Below are 23,293 nucleotides of genomic sequence, written 5' to 3'. Positions count from 1 at the left end.
ATTCACTCACTTTAGGTTGACCTTTGCAAGGTCACAGGTCGAAGGGGATATTTAAAAAAAAATAATGGCTATCATTTCTGAACTCGGCGTGTCTGAAAACCACCAGCTGAATTTTTCTAGGAAAATCTGAGACGGACGGGCAACGAAATGTCCCTTTTCTGGTTGAGTTGGCGTGGAATGACCCATAAATAAATAATAATAATAATAATAATAATAAATAATACTGTCCATAGTGAACCTGTGACCGAGCAGCTGTTGAGTGGCGTGGTGACGTCACGGACCAGGAAGTACCAGTAAATACATGCAATGGATGGCGATGGTGAAGCTGAACGCAACGGCGCTCAGCGTTTTATTAAATAATAAAACAAAACAAAAGATTTAAACAAACAACAAAACACTACAAAACAAAAGGGCACGTTGGCCAAACAAATAAACAGAAACAAATATCTTTTAAATCTAGCAATTGTTTTCCGCTCTTGTTTTCCACTCTTCTGTACTCTCCTCTGTACACTCTCCCCCCTACCGCAGCACGGACAGCTGCAGGTTCTTATACTCTGGCCGAGGGGTTAACTAGCTGTTAATTATCTTATTACCCCTCGGCCACAGTCTGCACTCGTTTAGTAAGGATGCGTGACTGTCAGCTAGTTAAATAATCAGTAGCCGATCAGCCACTTATCCTCACTGGGTTTTAAATTATAAATAACAAATAACAAAATCGGCTTTCGCCGTAATAAACAAATCATAATAAATAAATAAACAAAGGGGCGGGACACTCCGCCACAGAACCATAGCTATGTTTTAAAACCGAGAGTCAGCAAATGCATAAATTCCCATCGTTAAAGTTTACTACAGTTAGTAATCATTTCCAATTACCGGCACCTTAAAATGAAGTGCCATGTAAGAACGATAAATAATGCAACTGATTTTTAGAAGGCCACCTTTGTTGTTCTCCAATTTGCTGCATTGACATTGTACGATAACGATGTTACAATGAGTTACTGTAAATGAGAAACTGTTTTAGCAGACAGATTTCATTAAGTAAACATGCATTAGAATGTTTTTGAAATTAAAAGTATAAATGCAAACACGTGTGGCATTTTTCTTTGTGACCTGTGCTAAGTGAAAAACGGCATTTCAAAAAGCGTCAGTCCCCCCTAGGTAGCAAGTCCGCCGAATTTAATACCACCCAAAATGTCCCGTTATATGATATTATAAAACAATAGGAAACAATATTTAGCACATACTTTTGTGTAACTGGGATTCCCCCTCACTTGACTGTTAGTTTGTTAACTAATGGCGTCCCAGACATGGTTATGTATATAAGCTGTATCTCCCATTGCAAATTGGTTTCAGTCCTTTTGATAGAAGCTGTTTACTGTCGCTGGTTGAACAGGTTTCCAAATACAATTTAAAATATTTAAACAATCCAGATGAAAATTGCCGGTTACCCAGTCAAACGCAAACCCCCACCCCCCGAAAAAAAAAAAAAAAAAAACAATGTGTCAGTGTGTTTGATTTTGTGCCTCACTGTGTTCTTCACTTGGTCGGTATGACACAACAGGAAGACAATTATAGATTCCTAAATTGTAACCACATTGACTGTAATTTCTCCCTGGGGCTTTCAAAGGGGCTGACATGAAGTCAAAGCAATTCTTCATATTGCTTCCCACTGCTTCTGTATTAACTCATCAGCCCACAAAGATAATAATACCTCTTCATTTTACCATGTCCCCAACGTTTAAACCCAGAATGAGTTATGCAAGAAGAACACACTGCTGCGCTTTGCATCTATTTTAAAAAGTACTTTAAAGGTATAATGACTGATACAATAAGTGAATATGTTGGTGTGTAGGGTGTCTCTTCTTGTATATGAGATATCATCTCATGCAGTTTGCACGAGAGGACGATAAAGCCAACAATATAAGCAAACCAGGGTTCTCAAAAAAAGTGCACTTAATTGTGAGGTGGCCTTTTTCCTCAATCAAGGTTTTACTGTATAATGGTTCTTTTGATGGTGGCATGGAAACACAAAGCTGCCTGTCCTGCACTGCTAATAAAGCTATTCTGTGATGAGATGATATTGTCTGATTTAGCGGCAAACACTCCCAGCCACTTCAGAGCAGCCTATTCATCACCATCACATGGAAAAAATAAATAAATAAATAAAGGCAGGCACTCGGGTGTAGATAGAAAAATCTGTACAGATTATTGCATGTTTTGAGTAGCTCAACCACACATCAATGAGGAAAGGTTTCCCCTGACGTTCAAGGCTTCATAACACATTCCGGGGGTTTGATAACCATACTGTGTAGCTGAACAGCTGCTGTGACCCGCAATGCAAAACAAATGAGCTCTTTTCCTCTAGCGTAGTTTAATCAGATTGCAAACTGGAGATTAAACCAGAGCTGTGTCTCATTACTTGAGCTCCTGCTAAGATGTAAATGTACCTGAGTTAGCACTGTGACAGTTCTTATAGTTCAGAGAGCCAGTTTCAGCGGTGGTACGAGCAATGTCTGAAATCTATACAAAGTTTGCAAAGCAAAAACTTTCAAAGTGTCTGTAAGGCCCACCAGCTGGTTTGAAAATTGATATTTCTGAAAAACTCAATATACAAGATAACAAATAGTATATATTTTGTATATAAATCTAGAAAATAGTACTTTGATTGTTGTCTGTAGATCTGAAGACATGTGTCCCATGATTTATTTTTTATATCAATTGACATAAAAGATGTATTTTTGACTATAAGGCTCTATAAAATTGCCATAAGGTATATTTGCAGAAATTAATTTGTCTGTTTTTGCCCATGTGTACTGAATCCTGTATGTAGACCAACTTGTGCAATTTTGCTCATTTTGTTCAACTTGCATCCATTTATGTTAATGTGAGAGCCATCTCTAAACTACTTCAGTCTTCAGTATGTTGTTTAGCATTACGAGACGTGATAAATATTAAAAGACAATATTATTTAAAGATGGCCCTTGCATTAAACAATGAATACAAAGTAGGAAATATTAGCTTCACATGACACGCTAACCACTGTACCATTTTATTGGTTATAGTATTCCAATAAAAATAATTGTACCTTTTTAAATAAATGCATTATGATAACCATGTTGATGTATATTATTCAAGTCTGCATGCTTTGAGGCAAACTAGAGCATATGGGAACATACGAATGCAATACATTATTTAATAGATATGTATGAGTTCCTGTCACGGATGGCTTGGCGGTGACGTCACAGACTGGGAAATACAGGCAGTACTGCGGCTGAGTCGCAAATGCTCTCTTTCTTTATTTATAAATAATAACCAAAACACATTCACAAAATAACAGGCGCAAGGGCCAAAATAAAAGGACTATAAAAAACACTCCCCACATACCTCTAACACCAACATTACCTCTAACACACTAACTATATCACCACCCGAGAGCCACCTTATTTATACACCCGTGGCTGGAGCCTTAATTAATCATTTAAACATTTATTCATTTTGACGTCTCCAGCCACATTCCCACATGTGTTTTTGCAGGGAGGATTTTAACTTCCTCCCTTCCACCCAATATTCCCTACACACACACATCCCTGTACTTCGGCAGAGCTTTCGCCCTGCCACACCGCCAATTGATTTATTTATTTATTTAGTTTTATAAATTTAGTCGTTGCCAATTTTTTTTATCCCCGTTTTCTCCCCAATTTAGTATGCCCAATTATTATGTGTATCCTCGGCTCACCGCTTGCAACCCCCCCGCCGACTCGAGAAACAGCGGCTGGAGCATGCGTCCTCCGAAACGTGCTCCTGCCAAGCCATCATTTTTCGCACTGCGGATCCACAGCGATGCCACCAGACCTATAGTGCCAGAGGACAACACAGATCTGACAGCTCCACTGCAGAACCACAGGCCCCTATCGGCCACAGGGGTCGCTGATGCGCGGTGAGCCGTGGATTCCCCTGCTGACCTAAGCCCTCCCTACCTGGGCAGCGCTCGACCAGTTGTGCACCGCCCCCTAGGAACTCACGGTCACGGTCGGCTGTGACATAGCCTGGATTCAAACTTGCAATCTCCAGGCTATGGGGCATATCCTGCACTCCGTGCGGAGCGCCTTTACTGGATGCGCCACTCGGGAGCCCCCCACTGCCAATTGATTTAACTAGAATGTCAATGTCTGCTGCAGGAAAACTTGTACATGCTTTTGTTTCTTCCAGACTTGATTATTGCAATGCCCTACTTGCTGGTGTGTCAAAGAATACTGTCCAAAAACTCCAGCATGTCCAAAATTCAGCAGCTAGGTTGTTTAACCAGGTCCTGCTCCAGTGAACATATAACCCCTGTATTAAAATCTCTACACTGGTTGCCGCTCAAATTTTATTGTTGACTTTTAAGGCCAATAGGGGAATTTCTCCCCCTTATATCTCAGACCTGCTGTCAAATTACACTCCTGATTGCGCTGTACGGTCCGCCATTGCTGGTCTTTGAACTGTTCCCTTAACCAAGCTGTGAACAGTTGGGGGATGGCGCTTTCTCGTCCTGTGCACCAAGGCTGTGGAACTCACTCCCGCTCGAGATTCGAGTTTCTGAGTCCCTGTCTGTTTTTAAATCTATTTAAATTGGCATTCTTTTAGATTCTTTGTTGTTTTTATTTTCTTGATTTTTTTAATGTTGTTAGTTTGTATCTTTAGTTGTCTTCCCTTGCTTTAAGCAGTTTGTGATAATCCTTTATGAAAGGCGCTATATGAAATAAAGATTATTATTATTAAAATAATAACACAAATACATTTAATAATAATAATAATAATAATAATAATAATAATAATAATAATAATAATAATAAAAATACTACTAATAAACACAGGGGCGTGGTGTATCCAGTCACAGTTCCTAAAAACAATATGTAAAGCCAGAAGAGGAGCAGGAAGGATTTGTAGTACATCCTGTGCATCAAAATACCTAGAAAATGAGGCTGTGATACCAAATTGATACAGCATTTCAATGATAGGAATTAAAAATGTCATATAACTTCTTCCAATATATGAGTTATTGTTATTGGTTATTGCAATGGGAGTGTCAGTGCGAATTCTGGTTCATTAAACAGGAAACCAGAAATATTACATAAGTGTCAACAAATTGTAATTTAATCGGACAGAATTTGCTTGGCGATGCAAATGTGAAAACGTGCTATCATCAGTGCGTCCTGATTAGGCTGATAAGATAACAAAGGAAGCAAAAGATCAATTTTTACAATGTAGAAATTGTGGCCTTCTGTATAAGGGGCTAATGGGGGCATGGCTTTAAATTCAATGGAAGAATGAAATTGTTGAATACATTTGGAATGTATTGTAACCATTCAGAAACCCTATCAGTAAAAGCCTTCTGATATAGCCTGTTACAATGCCATGTGTATTTCGGACAGTGCTGACAAATAGTTTTAGCTCACACCAAGGTATGAGAAGGCAGGGATTGAAAATAAATAAATACACAAATAAATACTGTAGTAGTAAAGTGGTTAAATTGGCAGGAGGTGGGATTTAAGGTTAATATCAAGAAGTGAAAAGCTTAAGTAGTGAGAGGAGCTCTTAAATTCTTTTTTTTTTTGTGTGTGTTTTTTTTTGTGGGTTAATAGAAGTGTTTACTGTTCAGATACCAGTTGGATGGTTTTTAACACTAATTACAAGGGTCTGTGCTCAGAGATATTTAGAAAAGTAAATTGATTAGTTTACCTTACTAAACCAAATCTTTTTATTTTTTAATCCATCCCTTCCAGGGTATAAATCCTCTGGAGATAGATTTGTGTGTTTTGTGACACTTGCATTGCTTCAGCAGGGTTTCATTGTTCTTCCATTTATTAGCCATTTACCATATATATGCCAACATGTTTAAAAGCGAACACTGTGCTTTCCTGCATCTGCCTAAACAATGGTGTATCTCTGTCCTTTGATGTGTCACGACATCACAGCGAGTCCAAGACTGCGCAGACATCAACGCGAGGGACATTACCGCGCCGACCATTACAGCCATTGCCCATAATAGCGCTATAACATCACTGCGCCAAACTACAATTCAATTCCCAGAAGACTCTGCGAAGCTCACAAACACATCACTTACCAGGAGCTCCCCCTGCCCCTCTCAGTATGCAGGTTTTAATGTGACTTAGCAGTGTCAGTGAGACTCGGATTGCACAATTGTAAAGCAGTAATGCATACCAGGTATAATGCATACCAGGTTTGATGAAGATCTCTTTCAGATCAAAACATTAATCTTGGGTATAAAAAATATGAACACCTTGGAGCATAATATATAAGTGTGTGGGTACTATGTTTGTTTAACTTTAAAATATTTCTACCCTGCACCTTGAAAGACTGGATGTGAGGTTGTTGTTACCGCTATTTTGTCCCCAAAACTGCTTTTGGTGTGTTTCTTTTGTCCATAGCTGCCACAATATTTATAAACGTTTGTTTGCCTGTTTGGCAGGGTACCTGTATTACCAATGTAATCCTGTAAGCTGCTAGAGAATAGATTTATACCGTGTGTGTGTGTGTGTGCGTATACAGTGGTCATCCAAAGTTTACAAACCCTAATTTTATGGAAGTGTAACAGCCTGAAATTAATGTTGAATATATGTAGATGGTACATTCCTAAAATACCCCTATTCTTCTGTTTTCTAATATATAAACAAAAAAATATTCCGAAACAAAAACTGTCAGTTCAACTTGTTACAGTTATGTACTGCTTTGTTTGTGTTGTGCTCTTGTAGCCCTGAATAAATATATTTAAAAAAACAAGAAATCACCATTTAATGTGTGCAACAGAAGCATACATTGGGATACCTTTGACAAACAACTGTGGATATTGGCCAATTGCAATATATGCTGAGACTATGAGGGTGGAAGACTCACTCAAATAAAGATATGAATGCACAATTTAATAATAATAATAATAATAATAATAATAATAAAAGCTTCTGCTCGGACCTCAGATACAGGGGAATGGGGAAGAGCTGCAAGTCTCACGCTGTTACTGGAAGAATTGGATCAAGCTTGCGCCTTTGACAATTCAAAAATATTAGGGGATGTAAATATCTCTGACATATAGATATATCTGCGTCGTGTGTCAGAGTTCCTGGTAAGTGACGTTTTTGTGAGCTTTGCAGAATCTTCTAGGAATTGAATTGTAGTTTGGCACGGTGATGTCATAGCGCTGTTATGTGCAGTCACTGTAATGGTCGTCGCTGTAATGTTCCTCGCGGTGATGTCGTAGCGCTGTAATGGTTGTCGCTGTAATGTTCCTCACGGTGATGTCGTAGCGCTTTAATGGTCGTCGCTGTAATGGTCGTCGCTATAATGTCCCTCGCGGTGATGTCGTAGCGCTGTAATGTGCAGTCACTGTAATGGTCGTCGCTGTAATGTCCCTCGCGGTGATGTCGTATCGCTGTAATGGGCAGTTGCTGTAATGTGCAGTCACTGTAATGGTCGTTGCTGTAATGTCCCTCGCGGTGATGTCGTAGCGCTGTTATGGGCAGTCGCTTTAATGGTCGTCGCTGTAATGTTCCTTGCGGTGATGTCGTAGCGCTTTAATGGTCGTCGCTGTAATGTTCCTCGCGGTGATGTCGTAGCGCTGTAACGGTCGTCGCTGTAATGTCCCTCGCGGTGATGTCATAGCTCTGTTATGGGCAGTCGCTGTGATGTAATACTTCTGACTGTCAGTTTGTTTCTGTCATACAATATTTAGTGGGGGATTAGCAGGTGGGAATTATGTGGTATCAGCGATGGCGACCTATATAAAACTTAGGTATGCCTGATTTGAAGGGTTTCATTTAAGGTCTGTGTGGCAGAGCAGGGCTCTGCCTTTGGAAATACTGGCAGGGATGGAGTTAAGTTCTCCTCCCTGCCCAGGTTGATTGCGTCAGGTGGGAGCAACCAACCAATTAATTATTCAATTAAGCACTCAGCCACTTGGCATAAAAGGAGGCCTCAGCCTCCCATTTGGGGGAGAGAGTTCTAGACGGAGAGGAAGAAGGTGTTTTTGTGTGTGCTGTTTTTCTGTTTGTTTTTGCAAACCAGTGAAGGCAATGCCCAGCCTGGAAGCCGTATTTTTGTAAGTTTTGTTTTTGTGTTGATTGTTTGTGTCTTAGAAACCTTTTTGTTTGGCCCTCGTGCCGGTTTATTTTGTATTTTTACGTATTAAAAACTTTATTTTTGAACTTTCAAACTGTCTCTTGAGTCTCAACCTCTGTCATCCCTGTCACAGTCTGGTATTCCTGTATGTCATTCTATGAAATTTCACACCTGCCAGATATTTACTATACATCCACAGTAAATGTACTTTTGTAAATGACCCTTGTCCTACTGCATGAATGCAGGCACCCAGACTATCAGAACAGCTGCAGGAGAGAGCTAGGTCCTACAGCATACCAGCAAGGGAAAGGCTCCAGCTTAGTACTTTACATGAATGCCCAGCAGGGTTCATCTTGTTCTAGGCTGTGAGCAGATACAGCCAAGAATGGTTTGTAATGCCTGTAATCCATGTTTATGATCATACCTGCCTTGTAATCGTACCTGTCAGCTCCTACTGAACTACCTCAGAACAAGCCTTCAGGGAAATCCTTTCTGTGTTTACAGTGGAATGATAAAAGCTCATGTGAGACTGGGAATTCACAGGCATTTACTGGACAAAAGGTAAACTGGCTTGGCTTGCAGTAAAGTTAATCTGCCTCCACTGGTACTGTGGTAATGAGTGGAGAGGACTTGTCACCGTTTCACTATTCAGAATTACAGCGTCCTTATCAGCTGAAAGGACATGTTTTATTCTTTCTTTTTCTTCATTTTAACTGCCTCTTATCTTTTTGTTTAACATTTGTGTAAATAATAATACAACATTAATGTATATCTGTTTACAATGCTACCTCGCTGATTCCTCATGAATGGATGTAAAAGGTCATGACTGCTGTTTGCCCTATAATTCTATTCCATATTCATTCTAAGGCAATATACAAAAAACTGTCTACTAGTGTTGGGACGATAACTGATAATTCGATAATATCACAATAACCACAATACACATTATTACATTTTATAATAATACCACATTTCAAGAAAGACAAACATAAATGTTTGTTTGTTCTGCAAGAACATTAACCTAACCTTTGAAACTAGCCCACTGTAGAGCCAGCTAACAGCTGGACAGAGGCAGTTAAACAAAGCCATACTAGTAATATTTCCCTCTATCTCCCTACTTGTAGCTGTGCTCCATGTAGGGAGATAGATAAAGACCCTGTCCCACTGCATTGCAGGCTGATGCAGTGCTGTGCCATAGCAGCTATGCAAGCGTGTTCAGTCTTGTAAAATTAACCCTTTTCAACTTCCCATTAATACCTACAAGGAATATATATATATAAAAAAATATATATTTCACTTTATGTGGTTACCTTACTTGCAAACTATTGTGAGTTCTTTAAAACCATTGTGACTCTTTCCTTGTTGTGTATTTTCATCTCAATGCTCTTTCATTATTCTAGACTTACATTTTTAAAAGCGGCACCTTCTAGATAAACAGTGTTCAATCTGTTTTCTGTGATGTTTTTGTTTTGGAAGACAAGGTGTTCTGCTCTTGAACAATGAGCGCACTGGCTGAAACAACCTATTTTGCACTGGTGGCCTGACTCGTGTATTTGCTATTTTGGATAATATTTTAGACTTGTGGTTGCAAAGCATTGAGAGAAATGGGTTAAAATGAAGGAAGTCTCTGTAGTGAAAATAGTACTAATGGTGGTTTGTATTTTTGAAAGAAGGTTTAGTATTGAACGGTGCAAAAGTCTACTTTCAGTAGCACCTTGGTCTGCATATGTGCACTTCAACTTTTCATTAAACAGAGTAGGTGTTTGCCGGAAGGTTATCAAATTATGAGCACACAAAATATAAAAATGATATGGGGTACCTAGTGGGTCACATATTAAAAGCACTGGGGTTGCAGCAGTGAGATAACATTCCAATTGTGCATTTCAAATTGGGCAGAAAAAACTGAGGTAAAAATAAACGACAAATTTAAATATATAAATATAAAATCAGTATCAAAGTCCTGCTCATTTGGATGGTGACTGTGCACAATTCTAGCACGGTGTGTAATCATCTTAGAAATAGTCATCTTCGTTGAGGTACAAGTGAAGCAATGTGGGGTGAACTTGACCTGCAATGATGCTTCAGTAAACTCTGACATTCGTTCGGCCATCAAGGGACCCAGTGTACAGTATTACAAGAGAACATGTCCCACACCTGGGTGATGCCAAAGCCTGTGGGTGGCACTGCGTATAGATGAAAGACGTTCGTTTGAATTTTAAAACCCATGTTCTTCCCAGCACTAACCACTAGGCTGTGTTTCATCTGCTTCCCAGTTTTAGGAACTTTGACGTAGAAGAGTCTCGGAAATGTGCTTCAGATTGGCTCCTGATGGGCCCAGCCTCGAAGAGAGAGTACAGGGTGTGCGGCTCTGTCATCCCCCCGCCCTTCATCTCCACACGGGACCACGTCTGGATATTCTTTCACTCCGACACCGCCAGCTCTGGGCAGGCTCAGGGATTCAGACTCTCCTACATCAGAGGTGAGGAGGCACAGCAGAGAGCCAAATTTATTAACATCAGCTACCTCCGGATTGCGAGGGGCTGGGTGAGTTCAGTGCCAGGCCAGTGCTGAGTCCTGCTTGTTCTAATAAACTATTTCTACAGGGCTGGGTTGTCCAGAAGATTCCATTAACAATGCTATTTGTTGCATTCCTAATTTGTCATTTCTGACTCGTTTTGAATATCGAAATTGGTTATCTATAAGGTACGGGTAACTATCTTCTATGGTAAGGGTGCATTCCTGTAAGTGCATTAGGTTGCTGTGGTAAGGATGGCATCACTAGCCAGGCTGTTGTAATCAGATGCAGAGAATGAAGGTTTGTAAGCCCTGGTGCGCACATTTAATTATAAACAAACAAAAATAACGTGGACAGAAACTCCTGAATAAAAACACATTTAACAAAACATGGGCACAAGGGCCAAAACAAAAGGTTATTCAAAACACTCACGAACGTAAACAAACACGGACACCGACGTAAATACAGTACAGCGCAGAACACAAAACACATACCTTCACCAACATTAATTCTTCCCATCACTAACCATTACACCTTATTTATACACCTCTGGCTGGAACCTTAATGAATTATTTAAACATTTATTCAATTGATGGCTCCTGACACATTCCCACGTGTGTTTCCCACATATACAACCCTGTACCTCGGTAGGGCTTTTGCCCTGCCACAGTTGCCAAGAGGACTTTGAAGCTCATACCAATAATGCCACTGGGTTGAATTTGTATACATTTAAAAGGCTTATATTCAGGGTTAAATACAAAAATGGCAGTTCTCATATGAGAACCATCGGAAATGTTGTGTTTGAATAAATGAATTTGTTTTGCGACAGTGTTGGCGAGATTCTAACTCTAAAAATACAGGTTGAACACTTGCATTTCACAAGGGATGTGATGAGGGTGAACATACAAATTTATAATACATTACCATTCTGCTGGTGGTAATTTGAAGTTTCTTGTTCCGCTTTTTAGGACATTCTTCAGAACCAAGTTATTGAGTGTGTCATAATCTGGGGGTACACATATGGAGGCTGTCTGTCAGTTGTGTACAAAAAATACATATCGTCTTGGTGATGAACTTTTTACAGCTGCGGCTGCATTAACTACATCGCTATTCTAAATGTCACATGTAACTGAAATACTACCAGCATCTGACAGGATTACAGTCAAAACTGCAATAAAGGAACTAGTGTTGTAATGTACCTTATTCCTCATTGGTTACACTCTGACAACCTGTTTATTTATTTTTTTTAACCCTTTTAGTCCTGGATTGTTTGTCGAGCTGAAGAATGGACTCCGTTATTGGGTCAGGACAAAAACATATATTTATACACTACCTCAGAATAGGACCTAGGAGTCCTGTGAGATTCCAAAGGGATTTCCGACAGCATGCCAAGGTTTCTTATCATGGAAACACGGAAAGACACAAAAATGTTAAGATTAGAATAATCACTAAGGATATGCTTCTGTCATGCAAAGTAAAGTAAATATGATAGGATCGAATTGTTCTGTAATGTTGCCTCACTTGACACTTTCATCCGGGAGTGTCTCTAAAGTGAACAGCACAACTTTTCCTGCAGATGACACACCTGTAGGAAATACAAAAGATATGTTACAGATTAATCATGTTTGTTAGGGCTAATGTAAAATCAGTTTCAGATTGATGAGATTTTAATACTGGGGCTACTACTAGTTTGTGTTCTGTGTGAATTGCTTTTATGTGTTGGATTATTTGAGCTATTATTATTATTATTATTATTATTATTATTATTATTATTATTATTATTATTATTATTTAATTGTTATTATTTAATTGTTTTAATTGTTTCACTTTTTTCTTTCAAATTGATCAAAAGAGGAATGATTATAAGACTATTAAGGAAATAGAAAATAGAAAACAAAACTGCAAACATTTGGAAATGCGAGCATGTCTGTATATTTTCAAAAAGTGTAGCAAAAAAAAAAATTAATCTGGTCCTGTCCTCCCATATAGGTCTCCAGTGTGCAGTTTTGAAAGAAACACATGTTATAGGAAACATTTTTGTTAGGAGGGTGAAATTGTCCCCACATCTTCAATAGCTTCTTTCCTGTCATTAACCAAGCCAGTTGTTTCCCCTAGACAATTTTGAATAGGGACCGCCTGACTGAAAATTGAGGAAAAGACAAATCACAAACAAGAAAGAAACTGTACTACATTGAAAGTAAATGTGTAATGCATGTCGTCTTTGTAAGTGTTGTCTCTTACCACAACAGCAAGATAACCCTTTCTTTAATATATATCTAGTTTTACACATTTTTAAGATGAGGACCCCAAGTTGAGAACCTCTGATTTAGAAAAAGTGGTTAACGGATCAATCAGAAGGTGTTCGGCTGTAAGTGATATGCTGGCAGCCTCCGCCGCCTGTGAAGTAAATTGAATAAAATCGTTTCACTGCGTAGATTGTCCATTAAAGCACATTTGTCAAAATAAAAATAGATCTCCAGCGATAGATCATGTTTCTGATGGTGGTGTTGTGCACACCATGCTAAATCATTCCTTTTGATCGTATATTTATAGCTTTTGGTGCCTGCATCTGCATTTTACAATTCACAGAAAACAAGAGTGAATTCGTAAAGAGAAAACAAATGATACAAACATTTTGATCAGCTTTTATCTCTTGCTTGCAGTTTGCACCCCTCAATAAAACGGCAGCAGCTTGTCTCACTAGCTTGCAGATCAATGAAGAACGATGTGCAGAGTTTGGGAATTCCTTTTAGTTATCTTTTTTCCTTCTCAGTTTATGTACTAAAATCAATTAGCTAACATTTGTTTGTTTGCTCAGCATTCTGTAGTCACCCAGTATTGGCAAGGAACAAAGCAGGATTGTTGTGTGGTATAAAACAAACGTTTTAATGGTATGAACAACATTGAGGTATGTAGCCAACGCACCATGTACGGTAATCTAACAGTGCATAATGAGCTGGGGAATATGTTGCCATTAATTGATCCCATACAGAATGAAGCTCGGTAGATGAGGCAATGAGGCAATGATTTTTTGATGCCTTGAAGCCTCACATTCTGGGGGTTAGAAGAGACAGATCATGACAAATGTCTATTTTGATGAAAAAACATTATATATTCTGCAGCAACACTTCAGAAGATGCTTTTTCAAAACATTTGCTTAAATTGCTCGTTCCAGGCACCTTATTAATGTAATGTAGGTTGCATGACCAGATTGGAGATTGGCTGACAATCTGAACAGAAAGTGATAAGGAAGCAGCAGATAAAACTGTTAATCTTTTATGTTGCAGAACTTGAGAAATATCCTGAATGAAAACTAACAATAACAAAACAAAAGATTTTCAAGACAAAGAAAAGGCGATCAGTGGTAATGGTATTAAGATAGAAAGGGCCATGGTTATGACATCTTTATGCCAAATTACAGCAAGTGAAGACAGGCCTCTATACTTACTGTGGGTCATGATCTACTCTTCCTTGATACTGAAAGCTCTTCTATCCTCCACAGGGGACGAGATCCCTGGCAATGGGGATACAGTCTCAATTTACACTTTTCCATCTGAAAAACAGCTTATCCAATTGGGATGAAACTTGTCATACTGATAGCTCTAATTTTGGGGGACATTCATTTTAATGACTTTCTTTCTTTCTTTCTTTCTTTCTTTCTTTCTTTCTTTCTTTCTTTCTTTCTTTCTTTCTTTCTTTCTTTTTAAACCAGGTAAACAAGGCCAAAGCAGCTGCCAGACCGATGAATTCCTTTGCGGGAACGGCAAGTGCATTCCCAGTGCCTGGAAGTGCAACACGATGGACGAGTGTGGGGACAACACCGATGAAAAGAGCTGCGCACCCCCTCCAACTGAGCCCCAAACCACCATGTGCCCCTCGGGGACCTTCCAGTGCACCGGAGTCCACTCCACCCAGTGCTTATCCAACAGCCTGCGCTGCAACTCCAACAAAGACTGCAGGGACGGCTCGGACGAGGAGGACTGCCCCGACACGTCCTGCGGGAAGCGGCTGGGGAACTTCTACGGCTCCTTCGCCTCTCCAGATTTCTTCCGGCGCAACCACAGCGGATCGGACCTGCGCTGCACCTGGTACGTGGACACGCAAGACCCGCGGCACATCATCCTCCAGCTCGACCTCCAGCTGGGGTACAGCGACTACATTCGGGTGTACGATGGCATGAGAGAGCGCAGCGACAAGCTGCTGCAGACTCTAACCTATCACAACAACCGGCGTTCAGCCAGCGTAGAATCCTCCAAGGGGCAGCTCACGGTCCTGTACCACGCCAAGCCCAAGAGCGCGGGCCACGGCTTCAATGCCACCTACCAGGTCAAAGGTTACTGCTTCCCCTGGGAGCACCCCTGCGGCAGCGATGAGGGCTGCTTCGCCGATCACCAGCGCTGTGACGGCTGGTGGCACTGCCCCAACGGCAAGGACGAGGAGAACTGCCCTGCTTGCCAAAAGGGCGAGTACCCCTGCGAGGGCAACAGCGGGATGTGCTATGCGGGCCCGGACCGCTGCAACAACCAGAAGAACTGCCCCGACAGCTCGGACGAGAAGAACTGCTTCACCTGCCAGCCAGGCAACTTCCACTGCGGCACCAACCTGTGCATCTTCGAGACTTGGCGCTGCGATGGGCAGGAGGACTGCCAAGACGGCAGCGACGAGCACAACTGCCTGGTGGCGGTGCCCAGGAAGGTGATCACCGCAGCGCTCATTGGCAGCCTTATCTGCGGGCTGCTGCTAGTCATCGCCCTGGGGTGCGCCTTTAAACTATACTCCCTGAGAACCAGAGAATACAGGTAAGCACTCAGACTGTGCATCGAGTTACCTACAGAATACACTGATGTCTCAGATGTATACACTGAGTGAAGAAACTTTATATATATATATATATATATATATATATAAGTATAAATGTTAATTTTCAAAGAAGAGAATCAGCTGGAATTGTTATAGTGACCTAGCATTTTATTACTTGGTAATTTGGTTCAAGTTTTTTAAAACAAACCTTCCTTTTAAAAAAAATAATTATATATATATATACAGACGTGCTCAAATTTGTTGGTACCCCTCCACAAAAAACGAAGAATGCACAATTTTCTCTGAAATAACTTGAAACTGACAAAAGTAATTGGCATCCACCATTGTTTATTCCATATTTAATAGAAATCAGACTTTGCTTTTGATTTTTTATTCAACATAATATTGTATATAAGAAAACAAATGAAAATGGCATGGACAAAAATGATGGGACCGCTAACCTAATATTTTGTTGCACAACCTTTTGAGGCAATCACTGCAATCAAACGTTTTCTGTAGCTCTCAATGAGACTTCTGCACCTGTTAACAGGTAGTTTGGCCCACTCTTCCTGAGCAAACTGCTCCAGCTGTCTCAGGTTTGAAGGGTGCCTTCTCCAGACTGCAAGTTTCAGCTCTTTCCATAGATGTTCGATAGGATTCAAATCAGGACTCATAGAAGGCCACTTCAGAATAGTCCAATGTTTTGTTCTTATCCATTCTTGGGTGCTTTTAGCTGTGTGTTTTGGGTCATTATCCTGTTGGAGGACCCATGACCTGCGACTGAGACAGAGCTTTCTGACACTGGGCAGTACGTTTCGCTCCAGAATGCCTTGATAGTCTTGATTTCATTGTGCCCTGCACAGATTCAAGGCACCCTGTGCCAGGCGCAGCAAAGCAGCCCCAAAACATAACCGAGCCTCCTCCATGTTTCACTGTAGGTATGGTGTGCTTTTCTTTGAAAGCTTCATTTTTTCGTCTGTGAACATAGAGCTGATGTGACTTGCCAAAAAGCTCCAGTTTTGACTCATCTGTCCAAAGGACATTCTCCCAGAAGGATTGTGGCTTGTCAATATGCATTTTAGCAAATTCCAGTCTGGCTTTTTTATGTTTTTCTTTCAAAAGTGGAGTCCTCCTGGGTCTTCTTCCATGGAGCCCACTTTCGCTCAAAAAGCTACGGATGGTGCGATCAGAAACTGACGTACCTTCACCTTGGAGTTCAGCTTGTATCTCTTTGGCAGTTGTCCTTGGTTCTTTTTCTACCATTCGCACTGTCCTTCTGTTCAATCTGGGGTCAATTTTCCTCTTGCGGCCGCGCCCAGGGAGGTTGGCTACAGTTCCATGGACCTTAAACTTCTTAATAATATTTGCAACTGTTGTCACAGGAACATCAAGCTGCTTGGAGATGGTCTTGTAGCCTTTACCTTTACCATGCTTGTCTATTATTTTCTTTCTGATCTCCTCAGACAACTCTCTCCTTTGCTTTCTCTGGTCCATGTTCAGTGTGGTGCACACAATGATACCAAACAGCACAGTGACTACTTTTCTCCATTTAAATAGGCTGAATGACTGATTACAAGATTGGAGACATGTGTGATACTAATTAAAGAAACTAAATAGTTTGAAATATCACTATAATCCAATTATTTATTATCTTTTCTAAGGGGTACCAACAAATGTGTCCAGGCCATTTTAGAATATCTTTGTAGAATAAGCAATAATTCATCTCTTTTCACAGCTTCTTTGCTTTATTCTATGACATAGCAAAGGCATGCAAGTATACATGATAAAATAGCTTTTAATTTCATCACTTTTGAGGAGGAATGAAGCATTATTTCAATGAGCTGTAAGGGTACCAACAAATTTGAGCACGTCTGTATATATATATATATATATATATATATATATATATATATATAAAGAAAATGTAAGTAAATGTCCTCAATCCAGGAAACTTTTCTTGGGTGTACACTGAAAAGACGTAAAATTGAAGACAAGTTCCCTGACAAGTTACCTCTCATCTAAATTAAAGTCCTTGAGGTACCCATTCTTTCTCTGTCTGTGTAGGGCTTTCGAAACCCAGATGACCCGACTGGAGGCAGAGTTTGTGAGGAGAGAGGCCCCTCCCTCTTATGGTCAGCTGATTGCTCAAGGCCTTATACCCCCTGTTGAGGACTTTCCTGTTTATAACCCATCTCAGGTATAACTGACTACATGTTTCATTTCAATTCACAAATAAAAAAAGTATTCATAATTTAAAAAAACAAAACAAAAAAAAAAAAAAAAAAGCCAGCAACATATACTCCAGTTAATGAGACAGATCGGAATAAAACATTTTTAACCTGATTACCCTACTAAATGTTATTACTGAATAGATAATGGCAATGGATTTGGATGAGCCTTTACATTTTCATATCAATACAGAACTATTGGGCAATGGTTACTGCCTAGACTGGTAGAAATTTTGTTGCCACTAAGTAAGGAGTTTGAGTGAGGTAAACTTGGCAGCAAACGTACCTCCCTCCTGGCCTGAACACCCTCTGCAGTTCGGTCCTGTGCCTCTCAACCAGGGACTGTCAATTGTGCAGGACTGTGATGTGGACTAATGTCCACTGTGGGTTCAGGTCAGCACCAGTGGTCTCGTGGTCAAAAGCATGAGAAACTTATGAATTAGCCTGCTGTTACACCTGGCTCAAAATTCAAACCCACATTTCATTTGTACAACTGTAGTGCAGAAGGTAGGTCATTGATTTGGTTAGAATTAGGAACGTGACGTATTTTAGCTGGGAGTAAACGGCTTAAAAATAGCTTCAGCAGAGTTGCACTTAGAAATATTGCCTGTTTGTAAACTTAACAACTATAACCCATTAGTAGATGTCGCTTTGGATTGATTTGTATGGATCCCAGGAGTATGATTTGCAGACAGCGTCTTCGCAAAACCTTATTGCCTGGTGATGTCATTTATTGTTTTGTTCCCAATTTAAGCATATGTATCTTTTTTTTGCTGCTGTGAGTGAAAAGGTATTTTCTATTGCAAATCCCGAAGCACAAAGCAGAAATGCTACGTAATAGTTTCTAAATGTATTTTGTGAAATTGCATTAAGCCTTTATAAACCTTCTAAAAGACATTACTGTAAATTTGATTTGTGTTTTTTTAATCCTACTTCCCAGAATCCACTTTCAAGCTCCTTTTGAAGAATTGCATGCTAGACATGACTTCTCTTGTTTAACCTGGCAAGGGAAATAATTATAGTAGATTATAGATTTTTCAAGTGTGGCCATGTGGAGTCCCGTTTTTAATCTCGTTGTGAAGTTGAAATCTTTTGAGATTTAAGAGGCATGTGTAAAATTTAATTTCACGTCATATGCGTTTCCAGTCCAGTCAGTATAACTCCTATATAAATGCATAAAACACACATTTCTTACAATGTAATTTGTTATGTTCATCCATGTGAGCGTTCAGGATTTAATAGTGCTGTTTATGAAACTGACACAACACCCAGTTATAAATCAGTGTTTTTTTCCAGATTATGATGAACAATTTGGTGACTGTAAAACACTTCAACAAAGATTTTCACAGAACAATGTAAAAGTGCAATTTTTACCAAGCAGGAAGTCAGGAGGTTAAACAGCTAAAATGAACTTTCAAATATTTAGAATGTTCGTAACCAATCAGATTCCCAGAAAACCCATAACATTACTTTTGGTAGACTAGAGCCATCTTCTACTCAACGCTGTCTGGAAATAACCGTAACGCACTGGGCCAAAATCCAAGTGGGCACGTGGCGCAGCAGGCGAATTCACTCGCCTTTCATGCGTTTTATTTATTTATTTATTTATTTATTTATTTATATATATATATTTATTTATTTTTTTATTAACAGATGTCTTTATCCAGGGTGATTTTACAGTTGTTACAAAGTATCACATTACAAAATTACAGATAAGAGCAGTTATAAAATGCAATAAAATTAGTAGTAAATAAGAGCAAATTCAAATGAGAGAAAATAAAAAATATATTAATTACGTTTGAGAGCAATTACATCTAAGAGCAGTTAAACTTAAAAATACATGGTTACAAGAGTAAATTCTGTTAAGAGCAAGTAGTAAGTACAATAAATGAATAAGAATGATTTCAAAGAAGAGCAATTACAAAAAACATGAATACGGGTACCTTTAAGAGTAAAATCAAGTACAAGATACAGAAGGTCACAGCCATGAGGTCACAGGTGAAATACGTGGACATTGGTCAGCATTACATGCTGTGTACAGCTTATTAAGTAACTTGTGAGACTGACAGTAGGCTTTGTTCTGTTGTTGTCTCGTAAAATCAGCTCTACCGAGCTATTCAAGTTTGTGTGTTTCATTCTTCAATCTGCAGGCCTCAGTCTTGCAGAACATCAGGACGGCGATGCGGCGGCAGATCCGACGGCACTCTTCAAGGCGAGCTTCCTCCCGGAGGAGACTGGGGCGGCTGTGGAGCCGGCTATTCCAACGCGGGGCTCGGGTCCGGGGGCAGATTCCACTGCTGACTCCCCCCAGCACCTCCCACACCTCCCTCAGCGGGGGCATCCACAGCTACCAGGCGGTGGGGGGTGGCGGCGGACACACTCCCTCCTCCACAGCCCGGGGACTGGACCTGGAGGCTGAGTCTGAGGCCTCCTGCCAGCCTGGCGCTTTCCACAGGGACCACCAGCCCCTGGAACACTCCCCTGTGGATCTCTCCTCTCAGTCCAGCACAGATGAGGCTTGGGACCAGACTCCTGGTGAGGAGGTAAGCCGTGACTTCTGTGCAGGGGCAGCTGGTGTCCACAATGATCCCCTGTCTGGACGTATAGAAGCCCCTGATACGGGTAGCGGCAACTCAAACAGACGCGAAGGATCAGCGCCCACGAGGAACAGTAGCTCCTACAAACGGAAGCTCTCTCGGAAAGAGGTGCAGGGTCTGGCTGCTAACCTCCGCGGTGTGGAGCTGCGTCGATACTCTCACCCCAGGAGTGAGCCTCCTGCTCTGGACCAACCCTGCCAAAGCCGTGTCTGCCACCCAGACCCCAAGCAGGAGGAGCTCACGGGAAGCCAGAATGTAAGTCAAAGGTGCCACTCTGTGGAAGTGCCAATACAAGAAGCGGCTGTGCTGTCTTGCGACAGCCAGCACGCCAGTGACGATGATGAGTCCCTTCTCGTTTGCTGATTTTTTTAAAAATGTATTTTAAAAAGCATTTCAGCTTCTCTTGGGACAAGACAATTTCTTTCATGCCAAATCTGTTTGCCATATATTTTGTGTGTGACAGTAGTTTATTTATTTTTTTTTGTGTTTGTTGTCGTTCCCCTCTCCCTCCTGTTTCACTCCAAAGGGAATTGTATTTCAAGAGTCCTCCATGATCACTCACAACCTGCTACAGAATCTCACCTGAAATGATTGAGGCAGCTTCAACAGTCCTTTTCATAGTTACTAAGATGATGAAAAAGAGTTTTTTGAATATATAAACTCGTTTGGTCAGGTGGACTTAAAGGGATATTGGTGCAGCTTGGCTGTATTTACAGTTATATACAGTACAAGGCTGAGATGGGTCAGTAGCACTCATAGGTTGACCTCAAAATGTATAACACTGTTCAAATTTGAAATACATGATTTGCGGCCAACATGTTTTACAATATATTCATTGATAGATGAAATGGTAGGCATATTAGCGCAGAGATGATTGACAAAGAGAAGTTGTGATACATTTTATTGGACTAACTAAACAATGAAGTTTTCAAGACCTCAAAGGTCTCCTCTTCAGGTGAAAGTAGAAAAGAGAGATTGATGCTTACATTCAAAGGGAGATCTACAATGTAGTTTTTTTGCATTTTGTACAGTCAGGGTTGGCTGATTTACATAGTCGATTTTAAATCACTTGATTTTTTAAAATAAAAAATCATTGATTTAAATATTTTTTTTCATTTACTACCTGTTTTATATAGTTTCTCAAGGAAAAGACACAACACAAACATCTTCATCTCTTACTGTCTATAAACAAGAACTCTTAGGGCTGTATTCTGATCACAGCGCAAATGCGTGTGCAAGTGCGAACGGCGCTTGCCCCCCGATTCTGTGGCACATAAATGGAGTGAAGACACTGCACTGAAATGGTATTCTGAAGACCTGGCTTGCCCCGTTATTAACATTTCAGCCGAAGCGATTCTGATGACAGTGCAATGGGGTCCCAAATAGACAACTGAGCACTGTGTTAATACCCACTAAAACCAGGTTTATTTGGTGGTGCAATCAGGAACTATAAAAAGCAAAGTAGTCCTAAGTAACAACTGCATGTGTTTGGACTGACACAGAAAGAAGAAATCAAAGAATGACTGGGATGAGTGAGGGGGATTTTTCTCTAGATAAAAAACTGTGGATTACTTCATAAACTAGCGACAATTTCAAATTGATAGTTTTAAGCAGTTTTTCAATTTTAGGTTAAATAAGAATCCGTGAAAAGGGGACATGTCTTACAAACCGTTTCCCATCTACACTGTTGTGGTACTTTAGGGATTATTATGTGTATCGTGCAATAAAAATGCACTTTATTGTAGCAGTATTTTTAAAAAAGCTGCTGCCATCTCTGTCAAAACAGCGTATCTCAGAGAACATTTGCTGTACTTACTTCATATCTGCAGTAAGTTATATAAACACTGCAGGTTATATAGGCCAGTAACCTTGACCACTGTAAAATTACTGCACAAGAGCATTTACTGCATCATTTTCTGTCAAAACAGAAGTACAAAACAAATGCTGCCATCCTTGCTTTGATTATAATAACTGCTTTTTTTCTTGGGAGCTGTTTACTCATGCAACTGAAGCTATTTAATTTGTAAAATCTGAAATTATTATTATTATTATTGAATTAATAATCTTAACACAGAAGTGACTCCCTATGTGTATATATACATTCTAAAACTTCAAATACTTTACTTTATTCAACCACATATCATATGTTGCCAGCGAGGTAATATTATTTTTAGACTGGCACAGTTTTGCAGTGAAAACTTTTTAATATAGAATGCTAATCATTGGCCAAATGATGATTATGATGTTGTTGTTGTTGTGTTTTTTTTTTTTTTTTATAGATGACATTATAGGTGACTTAGTTTTTAATCAAAAGGTATCAGTTATGATAAAAAAAATAAGTAATTTATAAATACTGTTTTTAATTCTATTTTGTTCTAGCTAATAACTTTGCACCATGTCCCTTACTAGCCTGCAGGCAAGGGAAAACCTATTCTGTTGATGGTAAAATAGCACCTCCTTGCTGTTAAATAGATCTGCATGCAGCAAACTCCTACTGTGCAGCTGGTCTGTCATTTCACATGAGATTGATTCAGGAGTTGTTAGTGGGTGTCATTTTTTGTTTTTACAGCTTTGTTATTTTTATGAATGTCAAGCAGTGTTCAGCTTTGTTTCACAATAAACCATTCAAAATATTGAATTATTTTTAGTTTAGCTTTGTAAAAAAACAAACAAATGGAATTCATATTTTCAGACTAGAACTACACTGCCACAGAGAATCAATTACGATCAAGCAGTTTTTTATCATTAAGCTTCAGTCTAATGTGTAAAGACTTAAGAGAATGATTTGTATAATAAAATTATATTGAAAAATGAACAAAACAAAAAAAACAAACAAAAAATAATTCAGGGCATTCATTTCTGTAAGTGTGGATGTATGTACAGTACATAATTTTTTTTTTGAGTGCAACGATTTAATTGTGCCACCGAATGTGATGTACAGTGTATTGCAGTCACATTCCCAACAGGTACTGCTACTGCTGCTGAAAACAATTTAGGACTAGTTCTGTTTTTAAATTGCATCATCTGCATATTGCACA

General features: G+C 39.8%; 1 protein-coding gene across 1 annotated transcript in view; it reads left to right on the top strand.

Annotated features, from left to right (window-relative positions):
* LOC117424061 (low-density lipoprotein receptor-related protein 3-like) overlaps nt 1–23,293 on the top strand; it is a 44,216-nt gene that overhangs the window by 19,369 nt on the left and 1,554 nt on the right. The window contains exons 4-7 of the mRNA XM_034040088.3: nt 10,389–10,594; nt 14,343–15,429; nt 17,495–17,627; nt 19,809–23,293. The exon at nt 19,809–23,293 is cut by the window's right edge and continues 1,554 nt beyond it. Of these exons, the coding sequence (XP_033895979.2) occupies nt 10,389–10,594; nt 14,343–15,429; nt 17,495–17,627; nt 19,809–20,618 (2,236 nt within the window). The 3' untranslated portion in view covers nt 20,619–23,293. The remainder of the gene's footprint in view (nt 1–10,388; nt 10,595–14,342; nt 15,430–17,494; nt 17,628–19,808) is intronic.

The sequence above is a fragment of the Acipenser ruthenus genome, chromosome 19 (genome assembly GCF_902713425.1).
Source record: "Acipenser ruthenus chromosome 19, fAciRut3.2 maternal haplotype, whole genome shotgun sequence".
Lineage (NCBI taxonomy): Eukaryota > Metazoa > Chordata > Actinopteri > Acipenseriformes > Acipenseridae > Acipenser > Acipenser ruthenus.
The sequence above is the reverse complement of the archived record's forward strand: the minus strand, read 5'-3'. Positions and strand labels throughout refer to the sequence as shown.